The 21,948-nt window shown below is 40.3% G+C and overlaps 2 protein-coding genes and 1 pseudogene across 5 annotated transcripts in view; all 3 read right to left on the bottom strand.

Moving 5' to 3' along the window:
• Nucleotides 1-6,300: 6,300 nt before the first annotated feature.
• LOC310770851 (C-X-C chemokine receptor type 3 pseudogene) lies at nucleotides 6,301-8,456 on the bottom strand (annotated as a pseudogene). Its single transcript has 2 exons — nucleotides 8,115-8,456; nucleotides 6,301-6,993 (listed from the first exon to the last, which is right to left on the bottom strand). The product of its transcript is annotated as a C-X-C chemokine receptor type 3 pseudogene (transcript).
• Nucleotides 8,457-14,624: 6,168 nt separating this feature from the next.
• Nucleotides 14,625-21,948, bottom strand: part of LOC310770854 (H-2 class II histocompatibility antigen, E-S beta chain-like) — a 44,688-nt gene continuing 37,364 nt past the window's right edge. Inside the window, exon 8 of the transcript XR_014552362.1 lies at nucleotides 14,625-15,003. The gene's annotated coding sequence lies outside the window, so the exon portion shown is untranslated. The remainder of the gene's footprint in view (nucleotides 15,004-21,948) is intronic.
• On the bottom strand, nucleotides 15,134-21,623 carry LOC310770857 (H-2 class II histocompatibility antigen, E-S beta chain-like). 3 transcript variants are annotated; one of them, XM_083663559.1, is made up of 7 exons: nucleotides 21,540-21,623; nucleotides 21,145-21,417; nucleotides 20,176-20,389; nucleotides 18,692-18,759; nucleotides 15,972-16,112; nucleotides 15,525-15,551; nucleotides 15,134-15,435 (listed from the first exon to the last, which is right to left on the bottom strand). In XM_083663559.1, the coding sequence occupies exons 1-5, from the start codon at nucleotides 21,592-21,594 to the stop codon at nucleotides 15,979-15,981; spliced, it is 744 nt and encodes a 247-aa protein (XP_083519685.1). In that variant the 5' UTR covers nucleotides 21,595-21,623; the 3' UTR covers nucleotides 15,134-15,435; nucleotides 15,525-15,551; nucleotides 15,972-15,978. The 3 variants fall into 3 exon arrangements, with proteins under 3 accessions (XP_083519685.1, XP_083519687.1, XP_083519686.1); XM_083663561.1 differs by having other exon boundaries at nucleotides 16,013-16,112; XM_083663560.1 differs by lacking the exon at nucleotides 15,525-15,551.

Genomic DNA, 21,948 nt, shown 5'->3' with positions numbered 1-21,948 from the left:
ATAAAACATAATTTGCTCCTTCATGTTATTTCCAGTCTCCTGGGTTCATGTGAAAATGCAGATGAAAACATGGACACCACACAGGCTGTTGACCAGGTCCAAGAGGACATCATCTCACCCCGTCACTTTTCAACATGCAGAGTAGATCAACAGACTCCTAGATCCCACGTGTGAAATCAACACCACAGGAGTGTGACAATGACACAAACCGTTGGCCAGTAAGGGTGTTGTGGTCTTTGACATCAGAGACCGGGGTTCGATTCAAAGTCATTTCAACCATAAGTCACATTTAACTTTTTGTTATTTATGCTGAACTGAAGCCAACCATTTGTCTAACCTTAACCAACCCACATGGAAAGAATCTATATGTACCCTATATGTTTTAATATAGGGCCACATATAGTTTTCCCATATATGGTGCATACATAAGATTGGCCGTTTTCCTATATTATATGTACATATAAGTACCTATATGTATAGGTACATATATGTAGCTATATGTACATATAATATAGGAAATCGGCCAATTTTATGTATGCACCATATATGAGAAACCTATATGTACATATATGTACCTATATGTAGGATTTTAAATAAAAAAAAATAGCAGCACACACGGGATTCAAACCCCGTTCTCCAAGGTTCTCCAAAGTTCAAGCCGTGCGCTCTAATGCTGAGCTATACATTTTCTTATACTAACCAGAGAGCCGGGCACATTATATACTCTCTCGCACACAACGTAGACCACAATTGTCAGCGATCGGGAAGTTATCTTATGTGATGCGTACAATCGTAACAGACTAAAATGATGTTGTGTGTGTGTGTGCATCTATAGTCTGTAGGCTGTACGGCTTCAGAGGTTAACTTCATTTAACACCAGAGACTCAGGAGGTAGGCCTACACAGAGCCTCGTATAGTCTGTTACAATAACATAGTGTGCCCAGAGCACCTCGTTCCGCACTTGGTGCAGACCGGTGCAGACTTGCTTTGGTCTAGTCAGTCACAGCTAGTAAGTACTTGCGCATGCTCGTTGCTGCAGGAACTGAATTCATTATTTTATAGTATTGCGCTAAACTATTAACCATAGTTGTGTCCTGGAAGCTTTTTGCTGGCACCACATAGCCTATAGTCCCATATTTATGATATTTCATGTGACATAAAATGCGTTGAAATGTAGTTTTCGTGTAGATCAGATTTCAACTCTCAGTTACACAATAAAAGACAATAAAATGCCAATTCACACACTATCAATATTGTCTCTATTCCAAACTACAACAAATGTTTTAACAATATGATGAACCAAATTGTGTTTTTTTACACGTTTACGTTGTAACCGCATTTTAGCCGGTTGAAAAGAGGGTGAAATTAGGTCTTAGACGTTCAAACCCAATATCACCCAGATTTAAACTAAAAATCAACGTTGAAAAAACGTTTTGTGCTCGCTGGGTATATATGGATTATGACACAGTGTATACAAACAGATTTGTAAATGACCTATATAGGAGGCATATACCTTGTATTGTGTACATATATGGCCTATATGTGGATATAAAGAAGTGAGACCTATATGACCTGTATTATGAACATAGGGCCTTTATGTGTATATAAAGAAGCTATATAGGAGACATATATGCCCTGTATGTGCACATATAGTACCTATATGTGGATATAAAGAAGCTATAGGAGACCTATATGCCCGGTATATGCACTTATATGCACCTGAATCTGGCCTATATGCAACCTATATGCGGCATAAATGTGGCCTATATGCGCATATATGCACCTAAATCTGGCCTATATGCAACCTATATGCGGCATATATATGGCCTATATGCTCCTATATGCGCATATATGCACCTAAATCTGGCCTATATGCAACCTATATGCGGCATATATATGGCCTATATGCTCCTATATGCGCATATATGCACCTAAATCTGGCCTATATGCAACCTATATGCGGCATATATATGGCCTATATGCTCCTATATGCGCATATAGGTTACATGCTGCCACTCCGACGTGCTGCCACTCCGACGTTCTGCCACTCCGAAATATCGGCACTCAGAAAGGGATCATGTCTATGTTCCCCGGGTTCTATATTCCCCGTTTTTCACGCCAAACCTAACCTCCCCCCATGCCTAAACCTAACCTCCCCCAGACCCTAACCCAAAACCTAACCTCTCCCACCCCCACGCCTAAACCTAAGGTCGGCATTGCGGCTTCTAAGGTGAACGACCGCCAGTCCGAATAATGGAAGTTAACGTTCGGAGTGGCAGGGCTTCGGAAAGGCAGTCAGTAGCCGCGCATATATGCACCTAAATCTGGCCTATATGCAACCTATATGCGGCATATATATGGCCTATATGCTCCTATATGCTGCATATAGGTTGCATATAGGTTGCATATAGTTGCATATATGTTCATATAGATTCTTTCCATGTGGGAAGTTGTTTCATGTCTAAATAGATATAACTGTAACAGAGGTTTTTGGCTATGGTCTTGATGGAAAAGGCTCCCCTGTGTGTTCAGAAGTGAAGCCAAGGTGAGAAATAGTCAACATAGAGAGAACACGCTATGATGTGAATAATGAGAATGTGTTGAGATGATGGAGCCTCTAAACAAGGGGTGCCCACATTCTTTCTCATGAAGGGCCAAAACTCAATCTGGGTGGAGGGCCGAGGGCCAAAAATAAACGTTGTGGAATTACATTAAAATGTATTGTGTTTTATAGAAAATTCTAACATTCTAAATCTAAAATAAGTTAAAACATTTCAATAATCTACTTTTTATCTGTTTGGTAATTGTAATAATTTGCAATTGGTTATATATATTTAAAAAAACATCTGCATTTGTGGGGAGCTTAAACATTTAATCATTAAACACCCCGTTAAAAACAGTTGTATTTTCCACCTTTGTAATCAAGAGAGAAATTTGACAATAATTCACAACTTAAAAGGTACTTTGAAAATCAGCTTTATTGTCCATCTTTTGTAAACAATTTGCCATGACAATTTGACAAAAACATGCAATATCCTGGTTGCTAATGTGGTTCCTCCTCTGGTCGTTAAAGGCGCCTGTTCAGAGGGAGGGGAACTGGTTGGAATAGCGTGAACCTCCCACGTGCTATGTCCTACCGGTGAAGCTTCCTCTGTCAGGTGAAAAGAAGCGGCTGGCTAACCACCCATGTCTGGGAGGAAGCATGGAGCCAGTTTCGGCTCTCCCCAGATCGGCAGAGGGTGGAGCAGCAACCAGGATAAATAAATTAAGTTATTGGTAATTGGCAGCTGCTTTTACATGCGTCAACCGACATGAGGGAGGGAGGGGGGGAGAGGGAAAGAGAGAGAGAGTGAGCTGAGAGAGAGAGCGAGCGAGAAAGAGAGAGAGGGTGCTTTTATGGTTTCATGGCGCCTCCGATGCGCAAAAGTCCGTCATTGTTCATCCAGGAATGTTTTCTAGATGGCATTTGGCACTTGTCTGCCCAGTGCCTAATTCGGTGTCTGCTCTTTGATTCCTGCTGGGAATCTTTTGCATTGGAAAAGGATGTCTCTGCTGACTGCATGGATTTCTTCTGTGCACAATACTGTGCTTTTTTCCTCTGTGTCCCCTGCATTATCACCCTAGGCCTATACAAATCTTTATCCAATCCAAGCAGTAATTCTCAGGGGATTCTCTATTCTAGTCTGAGCAGATGCCCTCTCTCACCTCAAGAAGAGAGGCATCTTACCATGGAGTCATTATGCCAAAGAACTAGTCGCCATGCTGCCATGCCATCAGAATTAGCTGCCATGCCGTTTCATGCCATAGATCTTATCGCCATGCCATACTTGAATAAAGCTTGCGTCTGGTCTCTCATGATTGAAATGGTGGTCTCGACCTAGTTTCAAGATGAAGACCAGACACGCTGCCTCGCATCTGTAATCCTAGTGACCTCATCATAGGCCCTAATCCTAGTGTGACGACAAGTGTAATCCTAGTGTGATGTCCGTGTGACGCACTTGCCTATATGACGCCGATAATGTCGTCAATGCCGAGGCTATGACGTGGCAGCCTATTTATAGCCATGCTCAGCGTGTCATCATTCTCTTTCCCTGATCTCTGGTCGCTGTACCTGAGCTGATCGCATCCCATTCTCTGAAAGCTGTGTTTGACCCCACCCACCTCCCCAGTCCACCACCAATGTCTTGACTCCTGAAGAATCCCCTATTTACTGTACATATTCACTTTCCAGACGGCTTCTAGAAAAATATGCTTTTAAATGAGCTGTTTGATCAAACTATTTATAAACCTAATAAAAAATGCTTATAAATGAGCCATTTATAAGTCAATTAAATTAATTAAATTGACAAATGGAAGACTGATGAATTCATGCTGATTTGCAAAATGCAATGTAAAATGTGTCTTTTTTAATCCATTTTCATATTCTTGCTTATTCATTTTCACATTATTTGTCATTTGCATAATTCATTTTCGCCTTTACTTTACCATTGGACAACTGTTTTACTTAAAGCACAATATTGTGCCACACTACTTTATACAGGTTAATTAAGTAGGCTACTAACTTACACAATTTAAATAAACCATTTGCTATATAGACTACATGATGTCACATGTTTCTAATTTCTACACCATACAGGTGTTAAAAAATATGCGTGTGTTCAGTGACGCATGAAGCTGGGGTGTGTATGGAGAGATATATGTGTCTTTATTCTGTGACTGAAAGTTTACATCCTGTAACCAAAGACAGTGTATCTGTGAGAAAATAAATCCACTTTGTAATAAAAAAAATAGATCCGTATGCAAAAAAATAGATTTGAAAACAAAACTATCAAAAATCCAATCAAAGAAAATTTTAAAAATAAAATAAAATAATTTAGATTTAGATTTAGATTTAGATTTTTCATTAATGTGAATTAAAAAAAGTTGCATGCAAACATAAACATTTTGTTCTCAACTCCAAAACATTTGTTTGCGAAACCATTACCTTTGCTTACAAAGCTCAACTTTTCTTTTGCGAAATGAAAAGTTTTGTTTGCAAAACCTGAGTTTTGCAAAACTTTTTCTGTTACAATAAGGGTGGGACCTACAGCAGAAAGAAGTAACACACGTCCCTATTGGCCAGTGTCGATCGGAGTGATAGCTTGGCAACATCCAATCCAGTACGAGACAAGGCGGAGGGCGGGCACTTGAACGGAAGTATTTCCTGAAGGAATCTCCATGCCATTTCAGCGCCAGTTATAACCACAGATTGAAGAGAGAAGCCGTGAGTATGTTCACACCAATGTTTTTATGTTTGGTCAGGTTACATGCACCGGTCCAAACATAAAAACAACATAAAGAAATAAAAAGTCTGCAGTTTGGCTGATTGTTGACTCCTCCTGTAAGGTGAATTATTGTTCCAATAAAGTGGATTCAGTTTTAAAAGGAGCTGGTTAACCAGGTTGTATGTCACTTTTTCGGAACTGGTGTATGAAAGTAATAGTAAAGTAGCGAGTATTACTTTTGAAAGTAATAAGTAAAGTAATTGTATTACTTTTTAAAGGAGTACTCAGTAATACGTAATATACACTTCCTGAGTAACTTGCCCAACACTGCTCACGGTACATAACTGTGGATAAGAGCCAAGTGATTATATGATTATCATAGTGAGAGAAAGAGAAAGGAAAGAAAGCGAAGGAAAGAAAGCGGTCTGAGATGTGTTAGGTTAGGTGCCGTCTGTTTTTGAAGGAAAAAAGCATAGCTAAATATAATGTTGTGCAAGTTCACACTTCACAAGAGCTCAAAGTTCAGTTCACAGTCACAGAGTAATATGGAAACACTTTACAATAATGCAGGTCACAAAATTATTGCTAATGCTAATAAGCATTAATACGCATTAGTTAATGCTTATTAAGAATTAACTGACCCTAAACTATTAAATAATGCATAAAGTAATTCCTATAGTAACATGAACACCATTAGTAAATGATTACTATAGACACCATTTTGTTAAATTGGAACAACATTGACAGGAGTAAGATATTCCCTAAAATTCCCAAAGTTATGGCATTAACTTTATGATGAATATGTGTAACAGTTGGAAACTAAGTAGATTCATTAATCCAACAGTTCAATATTTACGGAGCAAACAGACACCACTTAACCAATATTAACTCGAGAAGAAGAAAATTGCTCGAGTGACATCACTGATGACATCACAACTGCCTGATGACATCACAGTTGATACACACACACACACACACACACACACACACACACACCTAACAGCAAAATCGGCATAGGTCATGATGATGTGTGGCTCTAAAACCTTCCCATCTGATTCAGCTCTTCCCTCTGGCCAGTCTGGTCAGAGGGGGCACCCAACTCCCACAGAGAGACAGCCTGCCACCCTCTCTCACACCTCAGCATCTTCAGCACCCGCTTCCTGAAGTTTCCACACAAGCCGAGATAGAGCAGAGGGTTGAGGCAGGCGTGAAAACAGCCCAGAGCAGAAGTGACCAACAGACCGGTTCCCTTTCCATACACACCATCAGTAGATGTGTCTGGTGCCTCATTGCTGCTCTGGAAGGTCTCCACCATGAGAGTGATGTTGTACGGCGTCCAGCAGAGAAAGAAGACCAGCACCAGGGCCAGGATCACACTGATGGTCCTGATGAAGGAGTAGCAATAGAGCAGGACAGCCGAAGGCAGGAGAAAGCCCACTATATGGAACAGCAGGCGTGATGCCAGCCGCCAGTCAAATGCTGACGGAGAGGCGTGCGGGTAGCTGTGAGTGCACACCGTTTGTCCTTGTGTTGTATTCTTCAAGGTCAAAGCCTCTAAAAAGATGTAGTCAGGGATGATGAGGAGCAGGGAGAAGAGCCAGACCAACAGGCAGCTGATGTGGACTAACCGGGGCTTTGTGCTGGAGTACATCTGGACAGCGTGGACGATGGACAGGTAGCGGTCCAGACTGATGCAGGCCAGCAGGAAGATCCCACAGTAGAAGTTGATCTTGGAGGACAGAGAGAGAGAGAGAGAGGGGGGATAAGCAGTTATTCTCCTTTTACACTTGAGTTAACCAACACAACACATCTGTATTTCCACCCCCCTTCTCTGGTCCCTTTCTCTTCCTCTTCTCGTGAATGTTGAACTGGCTGGCTATCCAGAGCGGAGTATGCTATAGTTCAAAAGCAGTATGAAGTACTTTGACTCTGGTCTGTTGAGTCTCGCTCGACTTGGCAGGATATAATGGCCTACAGTCTAATCACATTTCATCTATCTATCTATCTATCTATCTATCTATCTATCTATCTATCTATCTATCTATCTATCTATCTATCTATCTATCTATCTATCTATCTCGTATCTATCTATCTATCTATCTATCTATCTATCTATCTATCTATCTATCTATCTACATGTATCTATCTCGTATCTATCTATCTATCTATCTATCTATCTATCTATCTATCTATCTATCTATCTATCTATCTATCTATCTATCTATATATCTATATATCTAATATATCTATTTATCTATATATCTATACATTTGGCAATGTGGGCTCTGTTTGTTCTCTGTCTGTAATCTGTTTCAATTTTTGTCCCACTGATGATATAAACCACTGATGATGTCATAAGTGATGTTATCAGTGATGTCACTTGAGAATTGTACGTTGATGTCATCAGTGACATCATCGGCATTGTGGCATACTGATGATGTCATCAGTGATGTCATAAGACACTGATGATGTCATCAGTGATGTCATAAGACTGATGGATGTAAACTTAAGAGGCACACGCACACACACATGTAAACTTAAAGGAACACTCCGCCCATTTTCAACCAGCTTTGTATCATTAGAACATCAGTAGTATATCAGAAAACTGTAAACGGTTTTGAAGTCTGTCATTTAATTTGACAGTTAATGAGTGTTAAAGTGTGGACCAGTGACATCACTGGTCCACACTAACTCAAATTAATAACTTATTAACTCAAATCAACTTTCAATAACTGTCAAACTATTCATCATCCATCTTGTTTGACAGTTATTGAGAGTTGATTTGAGTTAATGAGTTATTCATTTGAGTAACACGCGAGATCCCTAGTCCAAAAAACACCAGGCACCTACATTGAATATGGCTCCAGTGACTTTGCAGAAGTGTGTCCCGAAGCTCCATCCCTGAGTGCTCTCCACAGCCCGGAAGGGCAGTGTGACCAGCAGCAGGCAATCTGCCACACTCAGGTGGAGGATGAAGGTATCTGTCACACTCCAGGCCCGCCTCCTATGAGCCAGAACCACCAGGAGAAGCCCGTTCCCCAGAAGACCCACGACCAACGCCAAGGAGTACACAACTACTTCCAAATGACCACAGCTCTCTGGCTTGTCGTCCGCTTCACCATACACATTCTGGTAGTCAAAGTAGTCGTAGGTGTAGTTTTGGTCAAATATCCCAGTAAGGTCCACATCCATGACCCTGTTTGTCTACTGTTGATTCACAGGTTTAACACAGAGAGAAATGTTTATTCAAAATGTTATCGTGCCTCAGAAGTCAAGGCAGTTGGGAAAAAAATGGCAGCTTAAACCCTGGTCTGCTGCTCTCTGGTTCCTCGCTTGTAACTGTGACGTCTCAAAAAGGGCAGCCGAGGCTTCTAAACACATTCAGAGCCACATAGAACTCACATCGTATCGATGTCACCTAGATGAGGTAATACTGGATTAGGCAGTTAGACTGGAAAGTGGGCTATGCCTACATAGTTCCCTTTAGTGTGATCACACTCAGTTTGAGCCCATAAAACACACATCCACAGTGGCTGCCACTTTAATCACAAGCTACATAAAGCTACAAAATCAGAAATACTTGGCAGGTGACACTGAGGTGTATATGGGACATTTTTATTTATTTATGTATTTATTTTATTTATTTATTTGATAGGGACAATGAATATCAAACAAGATGTAAACATGCCGGATTTAGCCATGCTGCTAATTTCCATCCGTAGTCCCTGGATGACAGAGAGAGCAGTGCATACATACACTTACAGTAACACAATCAAAGAGGTAAAATAATGCAAAATACTGCCAATTAAAACAAAAACATAACTACAATACAACGTAGAAAATACAATAAAAACACTTAGAAGTAGTCAACACTGATCAACACTTTTGGAGCCATAATGTACTTTTTTTGTTCTTTTATTTTCTTCTTTATTATCAGACCTCTTCTCTGACACTGTGCGTGTGTGTGTGTGTGTGTGTGTGTGTGTGTGTGTGTGTGTGTGTGTGTGTGTGTGCCTGTGCCTGTGTGTGTGTGTGTGCCTGTGCGTGTGCATGTGCGCGTGTGTGCGTGTGCGTGTGTGTGCGTGTGTGTGCGTGTGCGTGTGTATGTGTGTGTATGTGTGCGTGTGTGTGTGTGTGTGTGTGTGTGTGTGTGTGCGCGTGTGTGCGTGTGTGTGTGTGCGTGTGTGTGTGTGTGTATGTGTATGTGTGTGCGTGTGTGTGCGTGTGTGTGTGTGTGTGTGTGTGTGTGTACATGGAATTCTGGCATTGAACGCTGGGTGGAGCATTGATGAGGAAACTGAATGTGAATGGAAGGAAGGCCCAAATCAGTTTATTAACCAAAGTCGTCAGTTTCCAGCTACATGTTGGCAGATTTGGAGATTTGGAGATTTCAAGATTTCTCACTGGGAAACAGTTTTACAATGTGCCAATGGTTTACACTCAGAAGAGGATGCCGGTGAGCACACATAACATCAAAGAAGAGGAAGTGGCTCAGTGGACATACCTGGATGGTGTCAGCATTCCTCATATTCAGGCCGACGTGGAGTTGTTGTTAGGAACCGGCGGCTCCAAATTGCCTGAACCCTAGGAAGTAGTAAATAGTCATGGAAACGAACCTTACGCCGTTTGGTCCCTATTGGGGTGGACTGAGAACTGAGTCTACTATTGGGGTGGCTTATTAATGGTCCCAGTCAAGGACACAGTGACGAGTGGTGGGAGAGTGGCTACCCCGCTGCTACTGTGAACAGGATCTCCATATCAAACCTGGAGGAGTTCCATTCAATTCCATTTATTGTTCTCCACAATGTGGGCATTTGTCTTTGGCTTCACAGGTTTGCTTGCACACATGCAAGTCACAATACATGTCAAACACCACAATACACAATATACACAACACACGAAACGACAGAATACATAATATACACAACACAGGAAACAACAGAATACATCATACAACAAAGAACAAGATGCACAATACAGACAGCGATAACGGACATGGTTCTAAATCTAGATGATGTTTATGAATTTAGCAGATTTATTGCGTTTGGTATGAAAGATGTTTTGTAGATGTTCTTGGTTGCTGCAGGAACTCTGTAGCATCTTCCCGACGGCAGTTTTGTGAACTCTGTGAAAAGGAGATTTACAGGATCAGACACAATTTGTCTGGCTTTTATAGATACATCCCAGTTGTTCCTGCTCTTTCCCAATAATTTTACTCGCCATGTTTGTAATTCGGGACAGTCTATTTCTGTTCTTAGCCTCTCTAGATTCCCATACCATGTCCACATGTCAAAGGTCAAAACACTTTCAATAAGACTCCTGCAGACAGTCTCCAGAATAGCTTTGTTTATTTTGTATGAATCCAATTTCCTGATGAGATCAAATGCATTGAAAGATGTATTTTGTGTTGGCTGTGAAACTTAGATTGCATTAAAAAAAAAGGTTCCTACGTATTTAAACTCTTCTACTGTTTTAACAGGCTGGTCATCAAACAAAACAGGTGTAAAATCATGACCTGCATTGCGGTGACTCGCAATAACCAGCTCCCTAGTCTTCTTTTTTTTAAAGATTATTTTGTGGGTATTTTGCCTTTATTTATTTTTATATAGGACAGTAGGCAGGGAGAGAGAGAGGGGATGACATGCGGCAAAGGACCGCCGGTCAGATTCGAACCCGGGGCGGCCGCGTGAAGGGCCGAGCCTTCGTGGTATGCGTGCTACCAGGTGAGCTATGAAATATGTAGATTGATTAGCTGTGTCCCCTGTCTTCATAAGGCCAGCTAGCATCATCATCATCAGCATATTTATACAATTGGCAGATTGCATTCATATACTGTAATGTGCATTGCATTAGTATACAAAGAAAATAAAACAGAAGACATGAATACAATTGGGCTCATAATCCACAAGAGTCTCAGCCTTCAAGTCATACCAAAATGATATCATTCTAAGAAGGACCTACCCCAGTATGCAGAAATATTCAAATAGAATGTGAAAATAACAAATGTAAAAAACTGCATGTTTTTACCAAAAGCTGCATGGGATTAGCATAAAGTGGTTATGTCTGTAAAGAGGAGACTCATGGGGACCCATAGAACCATATTCTCATTCAGATATCTTGAGGTAAGAGATCAAGGGGCCCCTTTGAAAACAACCATGCCAGTTTCTCCCTCGCCAAAATGTAGCTTAACTTTGGAGCGTTATTTATATTTTTTTATTTATATTAAGATATCAGTATCTTCCCTCTAGCTTTAAAAATGAGTCTGCTACAGCCTCTGAAACACAGTCATGTTGGCCGCGGACGTGTCTTGCAAAAAGGGCATTAATCCTTCAGAGGGTAAAAGGGCAGGTGCTTGGGCACCACCTGGTGTCTTATCTGTGCACATCCCTGCTCCCCTCCTTCTCTCTCTTCATCGCTCCCTCGCTTCATCCCTTCTTCTCATATTCCTCTTCGGTCCCCATGACTTTACCTTCCCTCCATCCCTCTCTTCATCCCCTCTTCTCATATTCCTCTTCGGTCACCATGACATTACCTTCCCTCCATTCCTCTCTTCATCCCTCCCTCCATCCTTCCTCCTCAGACTTCATTACTTTTTCTTCTTCCCTCCCTCCTTTCTAGGCCCAATACCATTTATTATTATTATTATTATTATTATTATCTATCAAAGTTTTTATTCCCCCTCATTCATTCAAATCTTTTTTTTTTAACAATATTTTAAAATTTTACACACAGAAAACATAAACATGCAAAGTCAATAAACGCCACATAAAATGCTCATACCCATAAAGAAAACAGAAGGTTTGACATAAACGGGTGGTTAAAAAATGTTTGAATCCTATAATAAGAATGTGAATGTGTTAGCAATGTGTTAGCAGAATTGTGTTCGGCCACAGCTATGCCATTTTACGTGCGATCGGGCTGAATCTTTCAGGAAGTGTAAAGAGCAGACCTGCAGGTGCTTTTTTAAATGAGGTAATCAGGAGACACAACTGTTTTATTATAGTATTTTATTAGTTGCTGAATCGCTGAACATGATTGTAAATAATCATAGGCTATTGCAATTGGACATTGCTTGACCACATTAACCTGATTACATTTACACCTGGTACGGTATTAGTAACGTGGAATTAATAATATTATAATTATTGTATGTATGACGGGAGTGTAGGAAGTGAAATATGTCTCAAATTGTACATACTGTATTAGGTTACAAAAACAAAACTATTGCTGTGGTACTTATTGTTATTTAATATTGCCACCTTTTTAGAGTAGCAGAGGCAGCTCTAAATTATAGCTATAGGAAAAATGTAGCCTATAATAGGCTACATTTTTCCTCCCAAAATATGTTTCCTCTTGCTATTGCATTGCATTATGATGGTGCATACCTGATGTTCTAGTCATGTGATCTTCAAGTTGTTCTCATCAGGCTCTATTGGCACTGTAGGTTTTTGTGCCTAATTGTATATTTTCTCAAGGGAGCTTTGTATAAACACGTGTGTGTTTATATGAAAAAAGTGTGTTTGTATAAACATGTGTGTGTTTATATGAAGAAAGTGTGTTTGTATAAACATGTGTGTGTTTATATGAAGAAAGTGTGTTTGTATAAACATGTGTGTGCTTATATGAAGAAAGTGTGTTTGTATAAACATGTGTGTGTTTATATGAAGAAAGTGTGTTTGTATAAACATGTGTGTGTTTATATGAAGAAAGTGTGTTTGTATAAACATGTGTGTGCTTATATGAAGAAAGTGTGTTTGTATAAACATGTGTGTGTTTATATGAAGAAAGTGTGTTTGTATAAACATGTGTGTGCTTATATGAAGAAAGTGTGTTTGTATAAACATGTGTGTGTTTATATGAAGAAAGTGTGTTTGTATAAACATGTGTGTGCTTATATGAAGAAAGTGTGTTTGTATAAACATGTTTGTGCTTATATGAAGAAAGTGTGTTTGTATAAACATGTGTGTGCTTATATGAAGAAAGTGTGTTTGTATAAACATGTGTGTGTTTATATGAAGAAAGTGTGTTTGTATAAACATGTGTGTGTTTATATGAAGAAAGTGTGTTTGTATAAACATGTGTGTGTTTATATGAAGAAAGTGTGTTTGTATAAACATGTGTGTGTTTATATGAAGAAAGTGTGTTTGTATAAACATGTGTGTGTTTATATGAAGAAAGTGTGTTTGTATAAACATGTGTGTGTTTATATGAAGAAAGTGTGTTTGTATAAACATGTGTGTGTTTATATGAAGAAAGTGTGTTTGTATAAACATGTGTGTGTTTATATGAAGAAAGTGTGTTTGTATAAACATGTGTGTGTTTATATGAAGAAAGTGTGTTTGTATAAACATGTGTGTGTTTATATGAAGAAAGTGTGTTTGTATAAACATGTGTGTGTTTATATGAAGAAAGTGTGTTTGTATAAACATGTGTGTGTTTATATGAAGAAAGTGTGTTTGTATAAACATGTTTGTGCTTATATGAAGAAAGTGTGTGCATATATATTAATGTATTCCTTGTACTTTACCATGCTTTTTTTATTATTATTATCAGCCGTTTCACCCTGACTGTGGTTTATCAGGACTTTTCAAAGTCTGAGGCTGTGGGCCTCCCCCCAGACAAAAATTGGGGACAAAGCCCCCCCCCCCACCCCAGTTTACTTGTTGACTGTAGTTTTGCTAAATTCCTGGAGGCCTGTGGTATCATGATTATGTTATTTCATCCCAGCAATTATTTGATACAATTGAGACAAGATAGCTTCAGACTATTTAAATAAAGGTCGGTCTGAAGGCATTTATTTGTTTCTGACTCTGGCAAATTGGGGAAAATGGTAAAACCCAAAACTACTGTATCTCTGAACTATCTTTAACCAAATCACACACATTTAGGCTATTATATGTGATCTCCCACTTTGAAAACCTCTTATATGGTTCATCACATGAGTTGTCAGGTGACCCCCTGAGAAGGGTATTTGTAGGTCAGATCAGAAGCATCAGAATTCTTGATTTGCCAAGGTATGTTTTCACATACAAGGAGGTTCAGGTGCTGCATGTAAACTCTAAACCTGCTAATTTAGTGTTGGTGAAAACACTGAGAAACCACCATGTTTCAGGATTAATCCTCATGAAGACCATTTAAAGGGTGTTTTCGAGGTTTTCACGCCAACAGAAGTGAATATAAAGTTATGTAATATTACAGTAATCATGTACAGTAAATATGGACAGAGCTTCATAATCAATTACACAGATACTATGATAAATATAGAACTACTAAATATGTAATGATGACATGGGAGACTTTTCCCAAGGATCTTTCATGTGATGCTGACACAACACAAACAAACATAAGGAGAGTCTCAGCTAAAAGAACAAAGTGATAGAGTGCTTCCCAAAGATTTATTGTAGGAAAAGACATCTCACTCCAGTAGATATATGAGAATCTAACACTCAGAAAACCTTAAAGCAGATAACATCTTGAAGCAGTTGATGTGATTTCACAGATGAAGTTAAAGGACAGAAGCCTTTCATCTGACTCAGTTTGAGGAAGTTAGTCGCTGGAAAAGAATCATGTCACACAGGAAGGCGAAGCCTCAAGTCACAAATATATTCCACTCGAGTGACACTCAGATACACGTCATGTGACATACATGTGCTGTATATCATGCTACATATGATATGTGTGCTGTATGTCATGCTACATGTGTGTTGTATGTCATGCTACTGTACATATGATATGTGTGCTGTATACACTATGTGCCGTACATCACATTGTCACACACATTTTCACTGCCAACTCCGTCAGGACTTTTCCCCCAAATTTGTTCGACGTCTACTTTTTGAGGCTTATAATTAGTCACATAAGACCCTAAATTACATAGTTGGATGGTTTTGGTGCATTTTACTTGCCAGGGTCTTTAAGTTCCTCCACCAATTTGAAAATGTTGCTGCATTTGGTTCTGATTAGGCAACTAAAACAAGTTGGTTAAGGTTAGGGTTATGATTTGGGTTAAGTATGTGCCATACATCATGTATATTACATTAGCACAGTACATAGACTATATGTATATCACCAAACATGTATGTGTTAGATCATGTGTCACAGCACATGTGCAGTGTTTCGCAGAAGGCTTGAAGCAGAAACAGCGGCTCCTCCTCTCCAGCAGGTGGCAGCACTGAAAACAAAAGAAAGCAGGTTGAGTTCCCCGCTGACTTTTTCTTCCAGGAGACAAACAACAGGACTCCTACTATCAATGATTCCTACCTCAGTTAGTGGGAACCAGAACCCGACCTGATTTAAAACAAGAGAAGAAGAGACTGCTGTTATTTAGTCATTATTACGTTATTGTTCTGTAAAGTCTGAAGTGGTCTGAACTGGTCTCATGTGGTCTGAAGTGGTCTGAAGTCGTCTAGTGCAGTGGTTCTCAAAGTTTTTCACATGAAGGACACCTAAACTAACAAAGATTAGACCACAGACCCCCATTTGATAGGATTTTGTCCCACCGTCCCCCATATGATAATAAGATTGATTGATGTTTTATTACAGAAAGTGTATAAAAGCCATGACCAAAATAGTCATTGTGTTACTTATGAATGGAATTATAGCGCAAACAAATTACCCCCCTTTTGGCTGGGGACCCCCTGGAACCCTCCCAAGGACCTTTGGGGGTCCCCGGACCCCATTTGAGAACCACTGGTCTAGTGGACTGACCTTGGGCTTAATACATCTTGAATCTCTCTTGGGCCTTCCACCTGTAGAAGATGAATCCAGCCAGAGCAAAGATGAGACCCAGAGCCAGTCCCGAGGCTCCGATGGCCATCTCGTTTCTCTCAGACTCAGGCATGGAGGGATCTGTGGAGACATTGAGATGGTTGATTTCAGACAGTCCAGTGTAACTCAATCTGACTGGCTTGTCCAAGGAGGTTTGTTTTAGCTGGTGACTGTGTGGACACGGCTCAGTAACATGATTCACTTACTGTGATGACTTCACACCTCAGCCCCACTGAGTGCTTTGATTTTGTAAAATAACTCACACATTCCACTAGAGGGACAAGAGGTGGACTGATAACTTTACCTGTAGTCCAATTATATGAAGAGGGCTGTATTTTACAGGGTGATAGTAACGTGGAGCAGTCTTCCAGGTGATGTTTCTTACATCAAAGGAAAGGCTGGTTTTAAAAGGAAACTTATACTCCACATACACTCATACATACATACATACATACATACATACATACATACATACATACATACATACATACATAGCCTACATACATACATACATACATACATACACTCATACATACATACATACATACATACATACATACATACATACATACATACACTCATACATACATACATACATACATAGCCTACATACATACATACATACATACATACATACATACATACACTCATACATACATACATACATACATACATACATACATACACTCATACATACATACATACATACATACATACATACATACATACATACATACTGTACATACATATGTGTATATATACACTCATACATAAAATACAATTTTATTCGGCAGGCTAGCTACTTGCGGACCTTGCTACATCTGGTTCTAAATTATCTTTTATCTAGTTTTATTCTCTCTTTTTCTCATGTGATACATGTTTTTTGTGATACATGTTTTTTAGTATATTCTATTTGTGTATTCTTTCTTATGTGATACATGTTTTGTGTATTGTGTATTCTATTGCATTGTCTGTTATGTAATGTATATATTTTCTTGGACCCCAGGAAGACTAGCGGTCGTGTAGGCGTCAGCTAATGTGGATCTGTTTTAATAAACAAATAAACAAATACTGATCAGTAATATCTGATCACTGATATGACAGATTAGGATGAATAATAGGATTATTAATTATATGTGTACAGTAATGTCACACAGTACAATCCAATGGGATGCTAAAGAAGAGTGATATGCAGAATCTGACCTGCATCTACATGAGTCTCTGATTAACGTGTCACAGTTTACACATACAGAGGCATTTAACTTTCAAATTCTTTCTAGTGACGTTAACTTTGATGCCCTTAGACCCCCTAGTGGCGACAGGTGGTAGACCCGGTGTGGCTGGTGTTGATGAGGGAAACAACACTGGTGTCAAAATGGTAGCCTCCTGTGACAACTCTTAGTGAGTGTGCAGCAGTGATACTCAACTTGTGGCCCGGGGGCCAGATGCAGCCCGTGATAGTGTGCCAAGTGGCCCCCTGGCCATTTTCTAATTCACAATGAAAACTATAAAGTTCGACTGAGCTCCAGATAAATTCTCAAATATCACCACCTGCTCACCACCCAGGTACTTCAATGTACTATTCACTTAACTTAACCTATCCTGTGGCTGTGTGCACCAAATTGTCAGACTAAACTCCGGCTGACACCCCAAATACCTACAATCCACTACAGAAAAATTTATATTATTAATGATCAATAAACTAATTAACAGAGATGCTCACAAGTCATTTTTTGCAAGTGTAAGTCAAGTCTCAATTCTTTGAGCTCAAGTCCAAGTCAAGTCTTAAGTCTCTTATGGATGAGCATTCTATCATCTGCTACATGCCATCCGGTCTGATTAGAACACTGCATAGCTAAAACCAAGGAATTCAAAGCATGTACTGTATTATCCTCACTCCTTTATCTATTAGCATACAGCAGCAGCATTGATTGGACGACATCAGTATAGATTTCCTTGATGTTAATGCACCAAAAGTATTAAATAAAAAAATTAAGATTGTTCATAAGTCCCAAAACTCAAGTCCAAGTCAAGTCTCAAGTCTTTGAGGACGAGTCTCAAGTCACTGTGAGTGAGACTTAAGTGCGACTCAAGTCCAAGTCCCAAGTCCAAGTCCCAAGTCCAAGTCCCAAGTCCAAGTCCCCATCTCTGCTAATTAATGATTATTAGTTTGTTTATTAACTGGCCCCTGGCCTCCTGTCATTTTGCAAAAGTGGTCTCCGGGCAAAGCAAGTTAGTTGAGTATCCCTGGTGTACAGTATGAAGAACCAAGATGACAAGACACACAGGCAGACAGGCAGACAAACAGGCAGACAGGCAGACAGACAGGCAGGCATGCAGACAGACAGACAGACAGGCAGACAAACAGGCAGACAGACAGACAGGCTGGCAGGCAGGCAGGCAGGCATGCAGACAGACAGACAGACAGACAGACAGGAAGGCAGACAGACAGGCAGGCAGACAAACAGGTAGGCATGCAGACAGACAGACAGACAGACAGACAGACAGACAGACGGACGGACGGACGGACAGACAGACAGACAGACAGACGGACAGACAGACAGACAGACAGACAGAGAGGCAGACAGACAGACAGACAGACAGACAGACAGACAGACAGACAGACAGACAGACAGACAGACAGACAGACAGATAGTTACCCCAGTCCTTGATCACAGGCTCGAACAGGCTGGGGTGCTTCACGATGCAGGAGATCTTCTCTCCAGACCTGTTCAACACACACACACACACACACACACACGCACACACGCACACGCACACACACACACACACACACACGCACGCACGCACGCACGCACGCACGCACGCACGCACGCACGCACGCACGCACGCACGCACGCACGCACACACACACACACACACACACACACACACACACACACACACACACACACACACACACATTCTGCTGGAAGTATAAACATATATTGTTGCCACCGATGGAATATGATCATGGTCGGTCGCAGCAACCACCATAAATCTCTGTATTATAAACTGCCCTTAATAACTAACAAACTAAATCATCACAGATTAATAAAATAAATTGCACATTTCTCTCTAGAAATGTATCAAAACACATTTTAATTCCGAAACTCTCTTCGGACATTGCATTTCCACTGGTACTCGATGGAATGTCCTGAAACACCTGAGTGTGTACTCCAGCGGATCTGGACTCACCTGGGGGTGTACTCCAGATGGATCTAGACCAGTGGTGACCAATTTGGGGCGCTCTGTTTGTTTTGGCCCGCCACGGATTTGGGAGTTTTTTGTTTTTTTTCTTTCTTTTTTTTTAAATCTCCCCCCCCCCCCGATTTTTTATCCCATATTTTATCCCCCGTTAGTGCTAACTTAATTTATTTATCCTGGTTGCTACTCCATTCTCTGCCGATCTGGGGAGAGCCGAAACTGGCTCCATGCTTCCTCCGAGACATGGGCAGTTAGCCAGCCGCTTCTTTTCACCTGCCAGGGGAAGCTTCACCGGTAGGACATAGCACGTGGGAGGTTCACGCTATTCCAACCAGTTCCCCTCCCTCTGAACAGGCGCCTTCAACGACCAGAGGAGGAACCACATTAGCAACCAGGATATTGCATGTTTTTGTCAAATTGTCATGGCAAATTGTTTACAAAAGATGGACAATAAAGCTGATTTTCAAAGTACCTTGAGGATTTTTCAAGTTGTGAATTAAGTCAAATTTCTCTCTTGATTACAAAGGTGGAAAATACAACTGTTTTTAACGGGGTGTTTACTGATTAAATGTTTAAGTTGTTGATGTTTTTTTTAATATATATAACCAATTGCAAATTATTACAATTACCAAACAGATAAAAAGTAGATTATTATATTCAAATGTTATTTTAGATTTAGAATGTTAGAATTTTCTATAAAACACAATACATTTTAATGTAATTCCACAACGTTTATTTTTGGCCCTCGGCCCTCCACCCAGATTGAGTTTTGGCCCTTCATGAGAAAGAATTTGGGCACCCCTGATCTAGACTCACCTGGATGTCTACCCTACAGTGATCTATAAACACCTGGGTGTCTAGCCTACATGTGGATCTGGACTCACCTGGGTGTGTACTCCAGGTGGATCTGGACTCACAAAGGTGGATCTGCACTCACCTGGGTGTGTACTCCAGGTAGGAGTGGAACTGGGAGTACCAATCGCCGTCGACCATCTCTTCAGTGAAAGAGACATCAGAGGTGACTTCCTCGTCGTCTCTCAGCCAAGTCACATCGATTTGTTTTGGGTAGAAGTCGTAGGCGCTGCACATCAGCATGGCCGTGTGTTTCCCACCATCGGGCGTCACTGACCTCAGCGTGACAGAGGGCTTCACTGCAGGACACAGTGTTAATGTTATCATCATCATCATCATCATCATCATCATTATCATCATCATCATCATCATCATCATTATTATTATTATCATTATTCTTGTTCTTATTATTATTAATGTTGTTGTTGGTGGTAGTAATAGTAGTAACTGCAGTAGTATTACACAGAAACAGTACACTAATATCATAATAATACTCCTAGTTGCAGCATCAGTGCTTTGCCCCCAGATGGCGTCACTGAGCTCCGTCTGGTTCAGAGTTTATCCGAACCAGAATCAGAATCACTTTTATTGCCACACTATGCAAAATTACATAGGGAATTTGTCTTTAATGACAAAATGAATTTAAATTGTGAAGACATTTGATATAGGCTATAGACATTTAATTTTCCTGTAATCATATTTACATTTTTCTTTCAAGTGAATATTTCCATAGATGCATACTGTCAAAAATATTTCAATGTGGTGAATTGTAGACACAATTTTACATTTTATGATGACTGATCAATAGATAAGCTATAAACCAATACAGATGTTTAATCGAAGGTTGACAGCAGATACACGCATAGAACGATTTCATATAGACTGCATCTACATGTGAAAAAAACTCAAAATGAAACAGTAAAAACATTTAAATCTGACGGAAAGGTTTGTAAGTGTGGAAATGTAGAATGAAAGTAGTTGTTTATGTGTTAATGTGTTTATTATTATGACTGAGATTAATTTGATGTGTTTATTGTAGAGAGCAGCAGCTCACCTGTCTTAGACAGAACAACTCGGTAGTCAATGTCAGCGTTGGGTTTGCAGAAGCTGTACTTGGCCTGCGTCCTCATCCTGATCTCTGCAGGATCGTTGTTAAAGGCCTCTGCGGTCTTCAGCCCATACTCAGTGTAGCCGACATACTTTCCCACACTGCTGCTGAACCTGACGTCCTCAACCTTGTTGTAATAGTGAGAGTAAATGTACTCTATGTCCTTCAGCTCAGTGGAGTTGAACACACAACGGCTCACCGTATATTCCTCAAATCCATCTGGAGATCAAAGACAAAGTCTGTTTAGTCTCACAGATGTAAATATAATTTATATTCCAACTGAAGAGTATTATCTCTGAGCTAGTTATTGATCAGTTCAGGTATTGATGTATTGATCCTACCTGCTCCATACAGACTGATGAAGAAGAGGGAGAAGAGCAGAACAGATGAAGCCATGTCCCTCTTTTGAGTTCACTAACTGACAGACTCAACCTGAGTCCTGCTATAAAAACCAATGTAGGAGCCACACACTGGTCACATGACCAGCATCACCTGTTGCCAGGCAGACAGTCCGGCCTAAAGGCTGCTGGTGGCAGAGAGTAGCCTGGTATCTAGACCCATATGAATCACAGTTGTCACTCTTCATACATCTGGACCTATGCCCATGCACAATGTTTTGGGGCTTTTTGGTGGTCCAGGGGGGTCCACTCAGTCCGGTCTCAGTGCACTTGGGTCAGGAGAAATCCAGGTTCAGGCAGATCCAGCCTATTCATTAGTCACATACACTGTGGAGTCGGTAGGTGAGGGCGA

Source organism: Poromitra crassiceps, assembly GCF_964638095.1.
Source record: "Poromitra crassiceps genome assembly, contig: HAP1_SCAFFOLD_248, whole genome shotgun sequence".
Taxonomy (NCBI): Eukaryota; Metazoa; Chordata; class Actinopteri; order Beryciformes; family Melamphaidae; genus Poromitra; species Poromitra crassiceps.
The sequence above is the reverse complement of the archived record's forward strand: the minus strand, read 5'-3'. Positions and strand labels throughout refer to the sequence as shown.

Bases quoted from the DNA above. Each gene is read 5' to 3' on its own strand.
- LOC310770857 (XM_083663559.1), bottom strand. From the start codon at position 21,594: ATGGCTTCATCTGTTCTGCTCTTCTCCCTCTTCTTCATCAGTCTGTAT. The intron at 21,418-21,539 runs GTAGGATCAATA...TTTGATCTCCAG, and splicing joins CATCAGTCTGTATGGAGCAG to ATGGATTTGAGGAATATACG. The intron at 20,390-21,144 runs GTGAGCTGCTGC...TGTGTCCTGCAG, and splicing joins AGTTGTTCTGTCTAAGACAG to TGAAGCCCTCTGTCACGCTG.